At 40.9% G+C, this 16,335-nt stretch overlaps 1 protein-coding gene across 10 annotated transcripts in view; it reads left to right on the plus strand.

Annotated features, from left to right (window-relative positions):
• GPHN (gephyrin) overlaps positions 1 to 16,335 on the plus strand; it is a 582,839-nt gene that overhangs the window by 398,858 nt on the left and 167,646 nt on the right. For all 10 annotated transcript variants that reach the window (XM_077818687.1, XM_077818689.1, XM_077818688.1 and 7 more), the window contains one exon: positions 377 to 511. In XM_077818687.1, the coding sequence (XP_077674813.1) occupies positions 377 to 511 (135 nt within the window). The remainder of the gene's footprint in view (positions 1 to 376; positions 512 to 16,335) is intronic.

The raw sequence follows: 16,335 nt of genomic DNA on the forward strand, positions 1-16,335 counted from the left end.
TGATTTGAACCTTAGTCTTAGAGGCAAAAAGTTCCATATGTTGTTGCCAATCCCCTGACCCTTTTAGTCCCCTCCCACTTTGAATTGGTTGATCGGTTGTTTATATTGTGGTGTATCTGAATGCAGTCGTGAATTTTTCAAGACAAATTGTGGTATGTTCTGTGCATCTGCGGTTAGAATCTGACCTTATATTTGCTGATGGATTGTTTTGGAATTACCAAAGGTGGCATTCTTGCTACCAGAACAGAATTCTGAAGAAGGCTGGGCAGAGAGAGATGGGGTATTGTAAGCAGTTTTGGATTCAGATGTAAGATTCTGAGTCATTTTTAAGTACAATATATTTTGGACTGTTAACTGCATCTCTCGTCCTGTTCAGATTCCAGACTCCATCATTTCTCGTGGTGTTCAGGTGCTCCCACGAGACACAGCCTCCCTTAGCACTACCCCTTCAGAATCTCCTCGTGCCCAGGCCACCTCTCGTCTCTCCACTGCGTCCTGCCCAACACCAAAAGTAAGTACAATGCCTTGCTATCTCCTAGTGTTCGGATGTATAATCTGATTGATAGTTCCCTTCCGCTGGTGAAGGTAGGATCGCATGCAAGATTACGCTGTTGAAAATGACGAATGAAAAATAGTGTTGTACATTCCTACATGTATTGTTACACAAATTACAGAGTGGGGCCAGCAATAGATTATGCAAGGTCTTGTATAATTTTGCGGCTCCTGTATTGAACCATTGCTGTAGCTCCTATTTGCCAACATTGAAACATATTACACATATGAAAGCACTTGTCTGTTATCTATTGCAATATTGATCATGAGTCTGAGAATGTTAAACCTTTGAAATTCTCTATTCATTCCCTGAGTAGTACAGATAACCCTGCCACTGAATAACAGGATTAAACTAATAGAGTACTTTCACCCAAAGGATGTGTGCATATTTATAGCCTGGGTTGGGGCAGCTCTTTGCCCCAATATAATACTGATGAATTTAAAACACTTTCAAGCCAACTTGTTTTGCTTTATCTTGGATACTTGCTGCCTGATATTTGAAAACAACTCTAAATTGACTAGAAAGAAAGTTTTAATGCCAACCTTTTGGGATTATTATTCAATTCTTGCAGATTATTCCATGCTGATTTAATTGATTCAGGTGAACTCCATTTATATGGATTTTATATCAGACCTTCAAGACTGTAAATTGGAAGCTAAGGAAATGAACTAGTTGCAAGACCAGTAATGATCATGATTACTTTCAGCTGGAGAGTTCTCCATGTGCGTTCAGCTAGTGTTGTTCAGATCACAAAATTCTCTTTTTCATGTACGTGATACCAACATGTTAATAGACTTGTAGCAAATGACAAACAGTAACATTCCTTCTCGTCTAATTGATCATGACCTCAGAGATTATTCTGCTTGCTAAAATGATAACAAGAAAAATGAATTGTCTGACATCTGCAATCTCATTTCTTTTCTGTCAGCAATTTAGATTAACCTGTAGTCACCCAGGGAGCGGTCTCCATTTAATATTTTTGACAATTTTATGAACTGCACGCCTTGACTATAATAGAATTTTGGTGGCAGCATGTGGTGGAATTCACTAAGCAGTTCATTGCTCTTAAAAAAAGATTCAGTGAAACCTTCATCTTTGCTTGATTTTGTTTCTTGCATTTGCTTTCCAAAATAGTCACTTACAGAATGGTCTCATTAAAATACAGCCTGGAAGGGTGTTAAATAGGAATACCCAGGACAGGAGGAGGAATGCACAAGCCAGGAGAGGGAAACTATACTCAGAGTTTGTGCCTTTTCAAAAGACTGTGAAGCAGGAATGTATACACACACACACACACACACACACACACAGGAGGCCAATCAGAGGTCTAAACAATATTCATTATACTATAGAGAGACTCCCAGTGAAACTGAAGTAGTTAAAGCAATATATAGCAAAGGGAAGGAGCACAGTGTGCCAACTCTGAAACAGAATCCGCACTATTGGACAGTCTTCATGAGATAAGGGGTTATACAAGGAAGCTAGAGGGAAATGCAAGGCACATGGTGAGACTGAGGATTTTCCATATGAAGTTGGTTAGAATAAGTCTCCACCAAACAAGGACCATCTCTGTAAACTTAATTTAGCCCATGTTTAATTGTCATTTCTTATCAGAAACTCAAGTGTATTTTCAAGACAGGCTAAATCACTGAGCACCTCCTAAAACATAGGAATTGCTGTGCCAGATCAGACCACTGGTTCAGTTATGCCAGTATTGTACTTCCAGCAGTAGCCAGTACAAGCTGCTTCAGAGGAAGATTCAAGAAAACCCAGCAATAGACAGTTTGGGAATAATTTGCCCACAGGGAAATCTTCTTCTTAATCCCCAATATTTAAAGGTTGATCTTTTATTTCCCATACAAAGCTCTTGGGTTTTTTTTTTTATTATTCCTTACTGTAAAAATTCAGGTTATTCTTGTTATCCATATAAATGTCCAGTCATCTTTTGAATCCTGCTAAATTTTCAAGAAACGGATAGCTACCAAATATAATCGAGTATATGGTTCTTTCCTCTTCCTTAGGGAATACTCATGTTTCTTGGTGTGTCTACTATTTTCATTATTTTTTCCTTTTGGAGCCTGGATTTCTAATCATGCAACATGCATGCAAATTTCGCTGGAGCTGATGTGAGAGCTCTTGACTCACCCAGGTAATGGGGTTAACTATAAATTCTAATCTGTAACATGCAATTGATTTGTTAGAATCTGTTTATTTTAATCTGCAAGTGTTTAACATATGTATCATTTCATATTCCTATTTCTGAAGTTCACTTTAGATTATGGAGAATTATAAACACACATACAGGGATTGTAGTGTAAAAAAGAGAAGACTTAGCGGAAAGCAACTCACAATCCACATAATTATACAATAACATGTTGACGGGAGTTGTGATTTAACACAGAAAACTGTTTCCCCAAGGGTATGGGGCAATAGATTTCTTTATGAACTACAAACTCCAGTCTATCTTATTATACGCATTAAAAGTGTATTTTTATCCTATGTACCACAGCCTCAGTAAATCTTTACTGAATCTGCTGTTTAGCAAAAGATCATGTGACCCTCTCAATCAAGAACCAAGCTTCAGCAATTATAGTAGCAACTATGCTGGATTAATATTTGTGCAGACTCAGAAGTGATGGGTTATGAAAGGTATGTTAGGATTATGGGGTAGGGATCTTGATAGCCTTGGTTGGTTAGGTGGGTAAGGAAAAATTTATAACCTCTCAAGCTTATTTTGAAAAATTCTATAAATTGTATATGCATGTATAGCATGTGGTCAGACATATTTTAAAAATCAAAATACATATTTTAAAAATTAAGTTTCTCAGTTTTTGCAGTTTCTCCCACATTTTCTGAAAATTTGCCTCTAATGCAGCACTAACTATAGACCCACATCAAGGCCAGCCCACAACATTTTGGCACCTGAGGCAGGGGGCTCAAATGACACCCCCATGCCTCCTCGCTTGGCAGAATTGAGACCTTTCAAAGTTTTGGTCCTTCTTCCTATTCTACTCCTCTCATGGTACTGCTCTGCTACCTACCCCAATAAAGGAGAACTAACAACTTAAAATGCCTTGTTCAAAAATTTTAAGTAACACTTAACTTTCAAACGCATGAACAGCAAATGTAACTTTTCTTGTCTGCATAGTAAACACTGGCAGTTTTATCTGTTTGAATAATCGAAGTGGTGCTTTCCGTGCCTTCTTGGTTGCAAAGATTTGAACTGCTTCCTGAAGGTCCACAGTGTGGGCCAGCTCATGCTCTACTGAGATGGTTGCAAGGCCGACCAGCCTCTCCTATGTCATTGTGGAGCTTAGATGTGTTTTTATTAACTTCAACTTGGAGAAACTGCGTTCTCCACTGGCAGCTGTTACAGGAAGTGTTAGAAGTACGTGCAGAGCAACAAAAGCATTTGGAAAGAGGGTCGTCATCTTATTTGTGCACATATATTCCAGAACAGCCTTTGGAGTTGATCCTGCTGAAATGTATCTTGAAAGGGCTTTCAGTTCCTCACCTAAATCACTTGCATCAATATCGTGCATGTCATCATGTGTCAGCACTGTCTCTAGTGCCCTGCATTGCTGGTGTAGGTCTTCCTCAGTGAGGAGTTTTGGAATATTATCCAACATTCCAAATATACTGCTGTGTTCCTTGAGCTGCATGAAACATTCAACTGACTGTATTGCACAATCTAGCACCTGGTTAAAGAATTCAACTTTGAATTGTTGTTTGGGGTCTCTTATGGGATTATCCCGTGCTTTGTAATCAAAATGTCTGACTCTTGTATTCTTGAATGGATGGGAAAATAGCTTCAGTGTGAAGTTCCTCTGCCAACTTCTGTGCACTCTTCAGAACGTTTTGAAATCCCTCATCTGACCGGTGTGACATGGTCGGGCCAGATGGCTACAGGAGAGTGATAGAAGGCAGATATATTAGCCCCAGGTTAAGTAGGTCCCTTTTCCCTGGGTAAGGTAACAGAACAATCAGGAACTTTCTGGAAACAATTAAGGCAGACAGGCTGATGAGAACACCTGCAGCCAATCAAGAAGCTGGTAGAATCAATTAAGACAAGCAGGCTAATGAGGGCACCTGGGTTTAAAAAGGAGCTCACTTCAGTTTGTGGTGTGTGTGCAAGGAGCTGGGAGCAAGAGGGGCAAGAAGCTGAGAGTGAGAAGGCATACTACTGGAAAACTGAGAAGTACACGCATTATCAGACATCAGGAGGAAGGTCCTGTGGTGAGAATAAAGAAAAAGTGTTGGGAGGAGGCCATGGGGAAGTAGCCCAGGGAGTTGTAGCTGTCACGCAGCTGTTACAGGAGCTACTGTAGACAGCTGCAATCCACAGGGCCGTGGGCTGGAACCCAGAGTAGAGGGCGGGCCTGGGTTCCCTCCATCCCCCAACTCCCTACTTGATACTGGAGGAGTTGACCTGGACTGTGGGTTCCACCAGAGGGGAAGGTCTCTGACCTGTTCCCCGATCCACTAGGTGGATCAGCAGAGACTGCGGGTATTGTCTTCCTTTTCCCATGCTGGCCAGTGATGAGGCTAACGGAGTGAACGGCAGATTTGAGCCACAAAAGTGGCCAAACTGAGGGCTGCTGTGAACCTCTGAGACGAGCCAATCCTCCAATAAGCGCAGGACCCACCAAGGCAGAGGAGGAACTTTGTCACACCGGTAAGACTGTAGGTATGACTTTGCTTTGTCCAGCTGTTCCATTGCTCCAGCTATGTCAAGGTCAACACCTTAGCATCTCTTGCTTACAACATTTCAAACAGTATGTCATGCCACAACATTAAGCCACACAGAAATTTGAAGTTACGTACGTTTCTGGTGATTCCATTTCCCTCTGCCACTGTTCTCCACCAAACAGTTCCTGTCATAGCATTATCCTCCATAATGGCAACTATGGCATCATCTATCTTCCCAATTTGGTGTTTCGAGTGGAGGCGATAAAGCCTATGACTTTCCCATCGTGTGGCACTCAGTGGTTTCAGTGTCAGAGAGGATGTTCCCAGATGTTGCTTCAAAATTTGCCATCGATGAGTTGATGCAGAGAAAAATACATAGATGCTTTGAATTACATTAAAAAATTCAGCAGCCTAACTAGATGCTGATGCTGCATCACTGACCACTAAGTTCAATGAATGAGAACTGCATGGGACAAAAAAAAAACCAAAAACTCCAGGGTTTAACTCTCTGATCTGTGTCTGCACTCATCTCTTTCCTCTCATGTTGCCACCATTATCATAGCCCTGACCTCTCATGTCAGCTATCGCAATTCTCATATCTTCCAGCTTTTCAAGAAGCATATTTGTCATACCAGGTCCTGTAGTATCATCAATGTCAATAAATTCTAGAAAATGCTCTCTGACAGTCACCATTGCAGGGACATTTTCACTAGGTTCTGTTGTTGTTACAAAATGCACCATTCAAGTCATTTGTTCCATATGGCTGATGTCAGGTGTGCAGTCCAGACTAACAGAGGAATATCTTGCTGACTTCAGATCTGCCACAATCTGCTGTTTGACTTTTGTTGCCAGTAACTGTATGATCTCATTTTGAATTGTTTTTCCAAGGTAGTGGTGTGTGTACATTTCTTGGGTGGTGACTCTTCTTAGATGCTCCTAGAGTACAGCATCAAACTCAGCCATCAGCTCCACAATTTTAAGGAAGTTTCCATTGTTTGTCACATACTGCTGATTTGAAGTGCCACGCAGTGCTAGGTTTTGGGTAGCAAGCATTCACAATGGCAATGAGCCTTTTCAGAGCATTTTGCCAGTAAAGAGACTCTGACGCAATCTTCTCTTGATGCTGATAGTCTATGGTGCCCTTTAACCTTGGTCTCACCTCAAGCTCTTTCCACCTATGGAATGCTCTCTGGTGATTTGCTGCCTTCTCATGGCATGCCAGATTTCTAGCCAGATTTTTCCAGTCCTTTGTTCCTGTAGAACCCAGTGTGGCTGGAACATTAGACTGGAAGAGTTTGCAACAAAAACAGTACGCAGCATTCTGGGTTTTTGAGTACATAAGCCATGGCCTCTCCACTTTGTCACCATTGGGGATTTCATGCCAGTAATGTGTTGGATGGACACTTCTATTTTCATTGTCTTTGGGGAACATGAAGTTTTTCACTTGCTGTGGCCTGTGCAGTACAAGGAAGTCCCTCAGGATACTGCTCAAGTGGGTCCACAGTCTAGACATCTAGACTTAAGGAACTAAACTCAGCAGCAGCTGTTTCTTGCTCCTCCACCACACTCTTCTCTGATCTACACTTTTCTTCAGGAATGTGCATGGTTACATGCATTTGAGATGGAGATATTGATGCTGCAGTAGCTGCCAGGTCACCTGCACTCTGACTAACTGGAATATCAGGCATCTCCTCACCCCTCACATCCTCACTGGGGCTGGAAGGCTCACCGTGAACATTTGTGTCTATGTATCTCAGGAGAGCTCCTTCCTGCTTAGACAGAAAGCAAAGGAAGCTTTTCTTTCTTTTTCTGAATGCTGCCCCAGAGGGGTGTTTTCTTCTTTCACTCATGACTGCTGTACTGTGCCAGCTATAGTGGCTCTCAACACTCAGTTGAAGGGGACAGATAAACAGGCTGATAGCAGGGCCTGAGTGAGGGAAGATATCAGCATCTTAAGGTCCTAACTGGCTCCTACTACTTCAGTTGACTGCCTGTTCTCCTCAAGTGCGTTCAGGGAAGCAACAGGAAACAGGAAGCTCCCTGAGAAGCTGGTGTTAATGAGTCCAGGCTCCTGGGGGTGCTAGAGAGGTACATAAGAGGCTCCTCCTCCTCTCTCTCCCTGCAGCTCCTTCTGCTTTCTGTTATTCCTTCTCACCTTTTCTCCTGCCTGCCTGTTATGTCTGTTGTGCCCTCCTTCCTCCAGCACAGCACTCCACCATCTCTGTGCATCTAGATCAGAGAGAATACATACGCACCACCAGCAGACAATTTTCTACACTCTGGGTCCTAGTGTCACCTCCCTCTTCCCCCACAGTCTGGCACCTGTGGCAGCCTCCTCAGTTCACCTCATGGTAAGGCCAGCCCTGCTCCACATATGTATTTAGAATCAGTCATCAAAAGCTCCATTGCTTCCCTAAGTTATCCCTAAGTTTTGTCCCTGTGTTAGTCTAGTTCTTGGTTGTTAATGAAGCTGGATTTTCACTGAGACTGCAGGAGTAGGGTGATCAGCCTGTAATCAGTCAAGTCCCCCAAAAAGCTCCTTTGGTTGCTCTGATAAGGTTTTAGTGTGTCTCTGTAGAATCCCTTATGTAAAATGCAAACTGTGTTTTGAACAAAGCCCTCTTTGGGCTCAATGCAAATGTCAACATATTTATAGTAGTTGGTTGCAGATGTGGAGACATTTCTAAGAGTTTCACCAAAAAACATTGGCAAACTGAGGTATCAATCCTCTTTTTTTCAGTCAGCCAACCAGAAACTTCATTGTGGTGCAGAAGAATTTTTGAACTGTTTCAGTGTGTGCTTTAAGCCTGTGTTAAGTATTACTTCTTAGTTCATGAGGTTTAAATTGTGTTCTGAATATCCATATCTTAAAAGTTAACGATAATACCTAAGCAGTTCTTTTAAGTGTTCCATATCACTTTCACTGGCTGAGCAAATCACAAGATCTCCTTATAATAATCTCTATATTCTTGGATGGCATTTTGACCAATTTAGATGCAATATCCTTTTCATATAAAGAAGCAATACCATTAAGTAGGAATGCATTTTTCCCTATGAGACTGCTTGTAGCCTTTATTAAGTAATTTCTTTTGTTTGACATTTAATTCAAGATGATTGGTTAATGTTGGGTTTTTCCTCTGTTTCTTCATCTGCAGCATCTCATAGATTCTAATTTGCCATCTACTATCTCAAAGAGCATATCAAGGGCAAATGCTTAAATCATTTCCTTAAACTGCTAATTTTATAGCACAGAGTTTTATGCTGTTACCAGTAAAGAAAATTGCAACTTTTCTTTTCAAGTTCAAATCTTTCCCATTTCATTTCTAATGGCACCATCAGTATTTCATTTTTTGCCATTTTTATATGTCAGAGACACAAAGTAGATGTTGAAGAACTGCAAGACGACTAGGGACAGGGTTTTAAATTATCATCATGAATGCATTCCAGCAACAACAATGGTATCAAACATCTTACTTACGGGATCGTCAAATTTATAAATTTTTTGCTCTTGCACTTCAATAAACAAAGTTTCATTCAATGGCACATATAGTCATTAAGAATCCAAAGAACCCAGTTTTCTGCACTTTTTGAGATGAGCACATTTTTGCTATCTTGCTTCCCTCTTGACAATTTTTACATTTTATTTTTTAAAAATTATCTGTTTTCTTTACTTCGCTTCCTTCTTTTCTTGTTGCTTACCCTGTGCTTCATCTTTAGGACCTTGAATCAGATATATTTGTATGCTGATGTTAGGTAATGTGTTCACTCCAGTTTGGAGTAGTCAGCAGCAACTTTCACTTTTACTAGGTATAACAAGAAAGAACAAATCAGTGAATTCACCACTTTGAAAGGTAAGATGAGGAAGCCAGCTTTGGATGGAGCCCTATTAATCTTCCAGAAGTGTTTAGATTCCAGATAATCCAGTCTGTACACAGTTCACAGCTTCACCCATTCCCTCTCTTTAGCATCTAAGGACAATTGATTCTGCCAACTAACTACATCATCCTCTCCCATTACTGGTGGCTATCCATTCCCCTTCCTCTCAAGGTTTCTAGACGGTTCTGTAACTTTATTGATTTTTAGTAGGCTTAATAAGAACTTTGTTTTCCTTATCACTTTTCTTTTCTATCACTTTTCAGGATAATTAAAGTTTATATTCCCTGAGTAAAGGCAGAGAGACCATATTTCCAGTGTAAAAAAATTTCAAATATGTATGTGCAGCAGACTGCGGCAGGACCCCGTTGGCTCCTGTCTCTGCTAGGTCCACGAAGTCACTCGGAGATTCTGGGGTTAGTAACCACAGGTGCAGATTATTCACAGGCTTGTTCCCACCACCGTTTCACCATGTACAGTTGGCCTTTCACCATCTGCAGGCGGGAGGGAGGGAAGAGCTACCTCCCTGCATCCACTCCCTGCCTTTTCCCTTTCTTTCTGCTCTTCCCCAGCTTCCTTCTCCTGAGGCTTTTATACAGCCCAAGGCTAATTAGGCAGCAGCTATCTCTGCCTCCCCAATTATGGCCAGGTTATCTATCCCCCTAAATGGGAGCTGGCATGACAGAGGGCTGAAACAGCAACCCTTTTCCCAGCACCCTGTCACAGTATGTAATGTTTGTGTAAATACTTCAGAAAAATCCCAGAAAAAATGGAAAACTCTTACCCACCCTCACTAAAAAACAAAACAACACCAGCGTGGTTTATTTCTGGAATAAAAATTCTGTTTTGGGTTTTTCAACCATGACGACTCATTGCTTCCTCTGCAATATGGTCATGTGAACACCAAATAAAGTGAAATTATAGAATCATAGAATATCAGGGTTGGAAGGGACCTCAGGAGGTCATCTAGTCCAATCCCCAACTAAATCATCCCAGCCAGGGCTTTGTCAAGCCTGACCTTGAAAACCTCCAAGGAAGGAGATTCCACAACCTCCCTAGGTAACGCATTCCAGTGCTTCACCACCCTCCTAGTGAAAAAGTTTTTTCCTAACATCCAACCTAAACCTCCCCCACTGCAACTTGAGACCATTACTCCTTGTTCTATCATCTGATACCACTGAGAACAGTCTAGATCCGTCCTCTTTGGAACCCCACTTCAGGTAGTTGAAAGCAGCTATCAGATCCTCCCTCATTCTTCTCTTCTGCAGACTAAACAATCCCAGTTCCCTCAGCCTCTCCTCATAAGTCATGTGCTCCAGCCCCCTAATCATTTTTGTTGCCCTCCGCTGGACACTTTCCAATTTTTCCACATCGTTCTTGTAGTGTGGGGCTCAAAACTGGACACAGTACTCCAGATGAGGCCTCACCAATGTCAATTAAATACAGGGGAATGATCATGTCCCTCAATCAGATGGCAATGCCCCTACTTTTTGGTCTTCTTGGCAACAAGGGCACACTGTTGACTCATATCCAGCTTCTCATCCAATGTAATCCCTAGGTCCTTTTCTGCAGAACTGCTGCCTAGCCATTCAGTCCCTAGTCTGTAGTAGTGCATGGGATTCTTCCATCCTAAGCAATGTTCCCTCTAATTTTTGACAGGCCGTGTGTGCAAATTGTTTTGCTTCTGTGCAAGTTTTTGTGCGCATGGTGTTTCACCGTGTGCACAGGGTTTAGGATCTGTGTGCGCGCAGCTTAGAGGGAACAGTGATCCTAAGTGCAGGACTCTGCACTTGTCCTTGTTGAACCTAATCAGATTTCTTTTGGCCCAATCCTCTAATTTGTCTCGGTCCCTCTGTATCCTATCCCTACCCTTCAGCGTATCTACAAACTTGCTGAGGGTGCAATCCACACCATCCTCCAGATCATTAATGATAGTACTTAAATTACAATCTGGCCCTTAATGTCAGTTATTCCATATAGTGAAGTGAGTTTTAAATTAAAACCAATTGTGATTGTTTTCAGTCCCAACCCAGGGCCCTGTTGCTAGCAGAGTACCCGTCACCAGCTCGGCACAATGCAACAACTAGGCAGCAGGGCAGTACTAGAAGTTTCTTTTTGGAGGTTCTTAACTAAGCTCCTGGGAGAAGTCCTGCTTTGTATCCCTCCAGGTTTCATTCTATTTTATTCTGTTTATACTTCCCTCATTACCATGTTTTCAGTACCTACAGGGAATGAGCAACTCTGACAGGTTGGATCAGCTCCAGGCAGTTGACTCCATGGGAGAGGAATCTCATCCTTCAAGTTTTCACAAGCATTTGCCGCAATTTAAGGTATCTTGCAATAGACTAGCTGTCCTCAGTGGTGACTCCTTAATTTCCCTTGTTGAATGTTTTGGCTTTTCTTCTAAAAGTATTCAAGACCAGCCTTAAAATCTTTGCTTTCCCATCTCTGCAACCATAAGAGAGCGGGATTCTGGTTGGAATTTTTTTTTATTCTTGCAAAGACCTTTTAGTCATCATTTTAGTCTTCACTAGGGTTAGTCCTTTGTTTCACAGGTGTGAACAGGGCCATGCTTTGAGTTTGAGAACACCTTGAAATTGCTGTCTTCTAATGTAGTATTTTTAGTTGCTAACACTTCTGCTAAATGAGTAGATCAATAATGAGAGAACTCAGTTTTTCTCCCCTCTGCTTCAGGTTTCTCCCTCCTCCCCCAAGAAGATAGTTTTTGATCTTCCACCTGACTTCATCCCAATGGTAAATACAGAATTTCATATCAGTTAGCTCATTGTTTTTCCACCCATTGTGTTAATCTGGTTTTCTCCCAGGGCATGTTGGATGTTTACATGTGTTCTGAAATGTTATGTACCTCTTTCACAAGAGTTTGAGCCACACAGTTGTGTTCACAAGGGCAAAGCTGCCACAATGGGCCAGAGAATTTATTTCAATAGCAGCTCAGTCAGTCATGCCACTTCTCCAGAAGAGTCTCCACTTTCTGGGCAGTAAGGGCTTAGTCATTCATATTTGAAGTGTGCAAGGCAGCAACTTATTTTTCCTCTCACAAGTTTATATGGCATTACTATACTAACTTGATTTCACTGCATCTTGGGATACTTCCTTAGGTCTTAAATTCCTTGAGGTGGCAAAATAATATAAGCCCTTCTTCCCTGGGTATTTCTTATTACATTCACTGACCATCCTATTGTGTCCAAGATAGGATATGGGAAGAAGGGAAGTATGACTAAGAATTAATTGACAATTTTATTTGTCATAGGCCCCTCTTCACAAATATATTGTCATCTTGCTTTCTGGTAGATTAAGCCATTAACAGTATGGTTTGTAATGTCTCTGTAGTAGGTGGGAGAAGAGGACTACATCAAAAAGAAGTGCTGTTGAATAATTTTCTCATATAAAAACTCAACCTCTCCTGTCAATACTAGCTTTGATGGCTATGTAAAAAAACAACAGGGTTTTCTGACTGCAGAGAGTGAGTAGTGTAAAGTAAAAGCACAAAGAAATATGAACTGAATTCCTTGCGAAAATGATGAGTGCTTTGGAAGATGCTCAGCCTTGCTGAGACTTCCAAAGTGCAACAGCTAAATTATGGCTTTGTTTCTTGAATATGGTCCCTAGTAGGCAATATTCACAACTAACGAGAACATTGTGGCCAGTTTGTACCAACACTGCACTTTTATTTTATGCTGGTGACATTTTCAGAAAATGCCACTATGACTGTGAGAAGTTGAGTGTTGCCAAGAGAAGGAAGAATGAAAAAGCATCAAAAATCAGTATCATGCTATAGTAAAATTAAGACATTTGTAAACCTGCACACACACTCAAAATATTTGTTCCTAAGGAGAACTCAGAGCATCATTATATTCTTCCCTTGGTCCTCCTGGATTATTTTTGTTTATTCATTAATGATGGTTTCTAGAAAAACCACCAAAAAACACATTTTGCCTCTGCCTGCTGAATTATAGTAAGTCCACATGCCCTCTACAAGAGGTCTGTCCTTCCTGATGTGCTTCATATTCTTAGCCCTCAGTAGCTATAAATCATGGTATGTAACAGCAGCCACCCTGACCCTGATCTAATCTTAGTCATCAGTACAAGCATGTGGTTCATTTGGCTGTGGTTTTGGCTCATCAGTGATACAAGAATCCTCCACATCACCTGCTGCTGGGAAACTGCATGACTTCAGTCAGTGTTGCCTTCATTTTCTTCTCCAATCTACACAATGCACCTGATTCTCATGTACACTGGTCTAGCAATGTGAAATAGTTGTAAAGCAGGTGTAAATGATGTTTGCATCCATTTTAAAGGGTATTTATACTGCCAAAGTGATATTAAGGGATGTAAATGAGAATTAATTTGGCCCAGTGTTCTTGAGATGTCAGGCTGCAAAGGTATCAAACCTGTAATAAACCATATTAACCATACCTCACTGAAGTAACATTGACAAGTCCTTCAGTAATAACCCCCTTTTAAGGATTTACGGTAATTTTTGAAGTTCTCCTTTTTAAAGAATAAGTCCTTTGCAGGCAAATGGAATTCAGGAATAGTGTAGGCTAGATGATGTAGAAGACATTCTTTATTCCAGTCATCTAAAGGCAAGTTTAGAGAGCCTAGAGATCCTCCTTCCTGGCTGAGACAATAATCCGATAAGAAAGGCCTTGAGAGACCAGAGCACCTACCTATAGGCACACCTATCTTATTCACAAACAAAAAGAGGATGCCTCCATTTCTTCACTGCATGGGTCAACATAGCCTTGAATTGCTGAGTTCTGGACTAAATAGCATCCTTTCTAGATAGAATTGTTTTCCAAACCCTACAGCAGAGTCTTAGTTCAATCTGGAGCTCTTTAAGCATCAAGGGGTTCAGGATACTCTCAACCATCTTATAAATAACCCATCATCCCAGTTACCAGAGGATCATAGTGGACAGGGAATACACACCATCTGCTTCACGGCCTTCCAAAATAGAGTTCTGTGTTCAGTTCTGGCTTTCAAGATGGAGCTATTTAAATTGATTATTCAGGCAGTGTACTTGAGAGAGTATTCACTGGGTCTCTCTAATATTGATACACATCCCAGTTCTGACATCCATTAATTCACAATACTGAAACAATACCTCATTTGGTGTGCATAGCACCCAGAACATTCTCAAAAGTGATGGCTGTCCTAGCAGCAGCAGATTTTTGTTTGAGAGCGCCAAAACTGAAATTCAGATAAAGTAAGCCTTTTCCCAGGTGGGCATGTTCCTAGAGATATATAGCTAATTTTTCATTGGTTCCACTGCAGAAGCGCATGTACCTAGAAGACTAATTCAGTAAAGTAGCAGGCAGCATCTACCTGATGCAGGACAGATGAGGAAAAGCAACAATATCAAACACAGCCACTGCTTTACTTATCACTGGTCTGGATGTAGGATTATGTACAAATTCTAGGCTCTGTGGCAAGTATAGCAGTAGTTTTCTGGGTCTACTTCCACTTGAGGCCATTGCAGTGCTTTCTTCACTGCAGTGAAAACTAGAGTGAAAGGACTTCAAGAAACTGTTTCAGCTATCAACTTGCTCCTGATCAGAATGGCACTACAACAGGAGTCTATTGAAAGAATGCCTCTTACACCCTATCAATGGTTAACCTGGCTACAAATGCCAGTCTATCAAGATGGGGCTAGCTTATGATCCAAGAGCCTATTGCACATGAATGAGGCTCTTGGATCATAAGCTAGCCCCATCTTGATAGACTGGCATTTGTAGCCAGGTTAACCATTGATAGGGTGTAAGAGGCATTCTTACTTCAATCTTGTGGCATGCCTATTAAAAGTACTTCTCAGACAAGGCGAAATCTACCCTTTTGTAATGAAAAAATTGGTCTACTTTAATATGTATATGAAAATATAGAAAACATTCTCAGGTCTGGTGTGACATCAGAAACAACCAAATCCATGGTAGTCATACTGGCTATCCTGAACTAGCCAAAAGAAAGGCTGAACCTGGAAATGGATGCCTGCTTATGAGAATAATTTGTTGGAATGTTTAAACAGTGGCAGTTGCAGAATTCAGAGTTTTTATATAAACCCTCTACCTCCCAGTGTACATCTAGACAGCTCTAGCTTCTTCATGGTCATTGAGCAACTGAGACACCTGATAACGGAAAATGGAACACTTGGAGACTTCAACCTAGTACCCTCACAGACTATCATTCAAATCAATTCTGACTCCTTTCTAGGAAGTATGACTCCTTTCTATCAAAGTTGTGTTCTTCGTAGCTCAGACAAGCTTGAGAACTCTCTCCACTTCAGTAAGTTAGGGCTCAGAATCATACCATACTTTTCTGCTAAAGGTCAACTCCATGATTCATCTAAACTGGGGCATAGCCATAACATCTTTTTGCCCATCTAAAGAAGACAGACTGCATCACCCAAATATTTCCAGTGCTTTCAGGATTTATCTTGAGAGATACCATTCTCCTCCTTCCTTGACAGGTTTTGAGAAGGAATTTACAAAGTCACTGAATGTTCTCTCTTTTGCTATAAGAGAAATTACATTCTGCTATCAAATTTCTATCCATTAGTTTTTGGCTGGAAGAAGGGAGGAGAACAAATGTTCTGCTGTATCTGTACTGGTTCATTTATTCCTCTGGTGTGGTTCCTCTGTGCTGAGATACAATAAAAGGATGCAATTTTCTCTGTTCCCTACTTCCTTCCTACTGCAAGCTAATGTCTATCCTTCCTGAAGTAAGTCACTGACTACTCAGAACTTCAAGCTCACCATACAAACATAGTTTGTGTTTTGAAAAACCTAATTGCCAATATGAAATCTGATTTTCTACATATCAAATTCCATTTGTAAAAATAGCTTTACTGACAAGACATGTGGAGCCAAAATTATTTGTAATTGTAACAGTTTTTAAATTAAAAAAAAGGCAGAAACTGTCTTGAGTGCATTATTTACTTAAATGTGAATTATCCTTTTTAGTAAGCAATACATAAAGGGTCTTTTTTGGCTTTCAACTTATATACTACCTTGTGCCAGCTAACATTAACCAGAAGCCTATGATATCCTCAGGAAATGCTAGTAATCTGAAGTCTCGTCCTTCCACAGTATCTTGTAATTATGCCAAATATAATAAGTGACAGCATTGGGGAAGGGAAACAAACAAACAAAAATTCTGTGAAATAGCAGCAATGTCCAGAATAGGGATGATTTAAACTACAA

Source organism: Eretmochelys imbricata, chromosome 6 (genome assembly GCF_965152235.1).
Source record: "Eretmochelys imbricata isolate rEreImb1 chromosome 6, rEreImb1.hap1, whole genome shotgun sequence".
Classification (NCBI taxonomy): domain Eukaryota; kingdom Metazoa; phylum Chordata; order Testudines; family Cheloniidae; genus Eretmochelys; species Eretmochelys imbricata.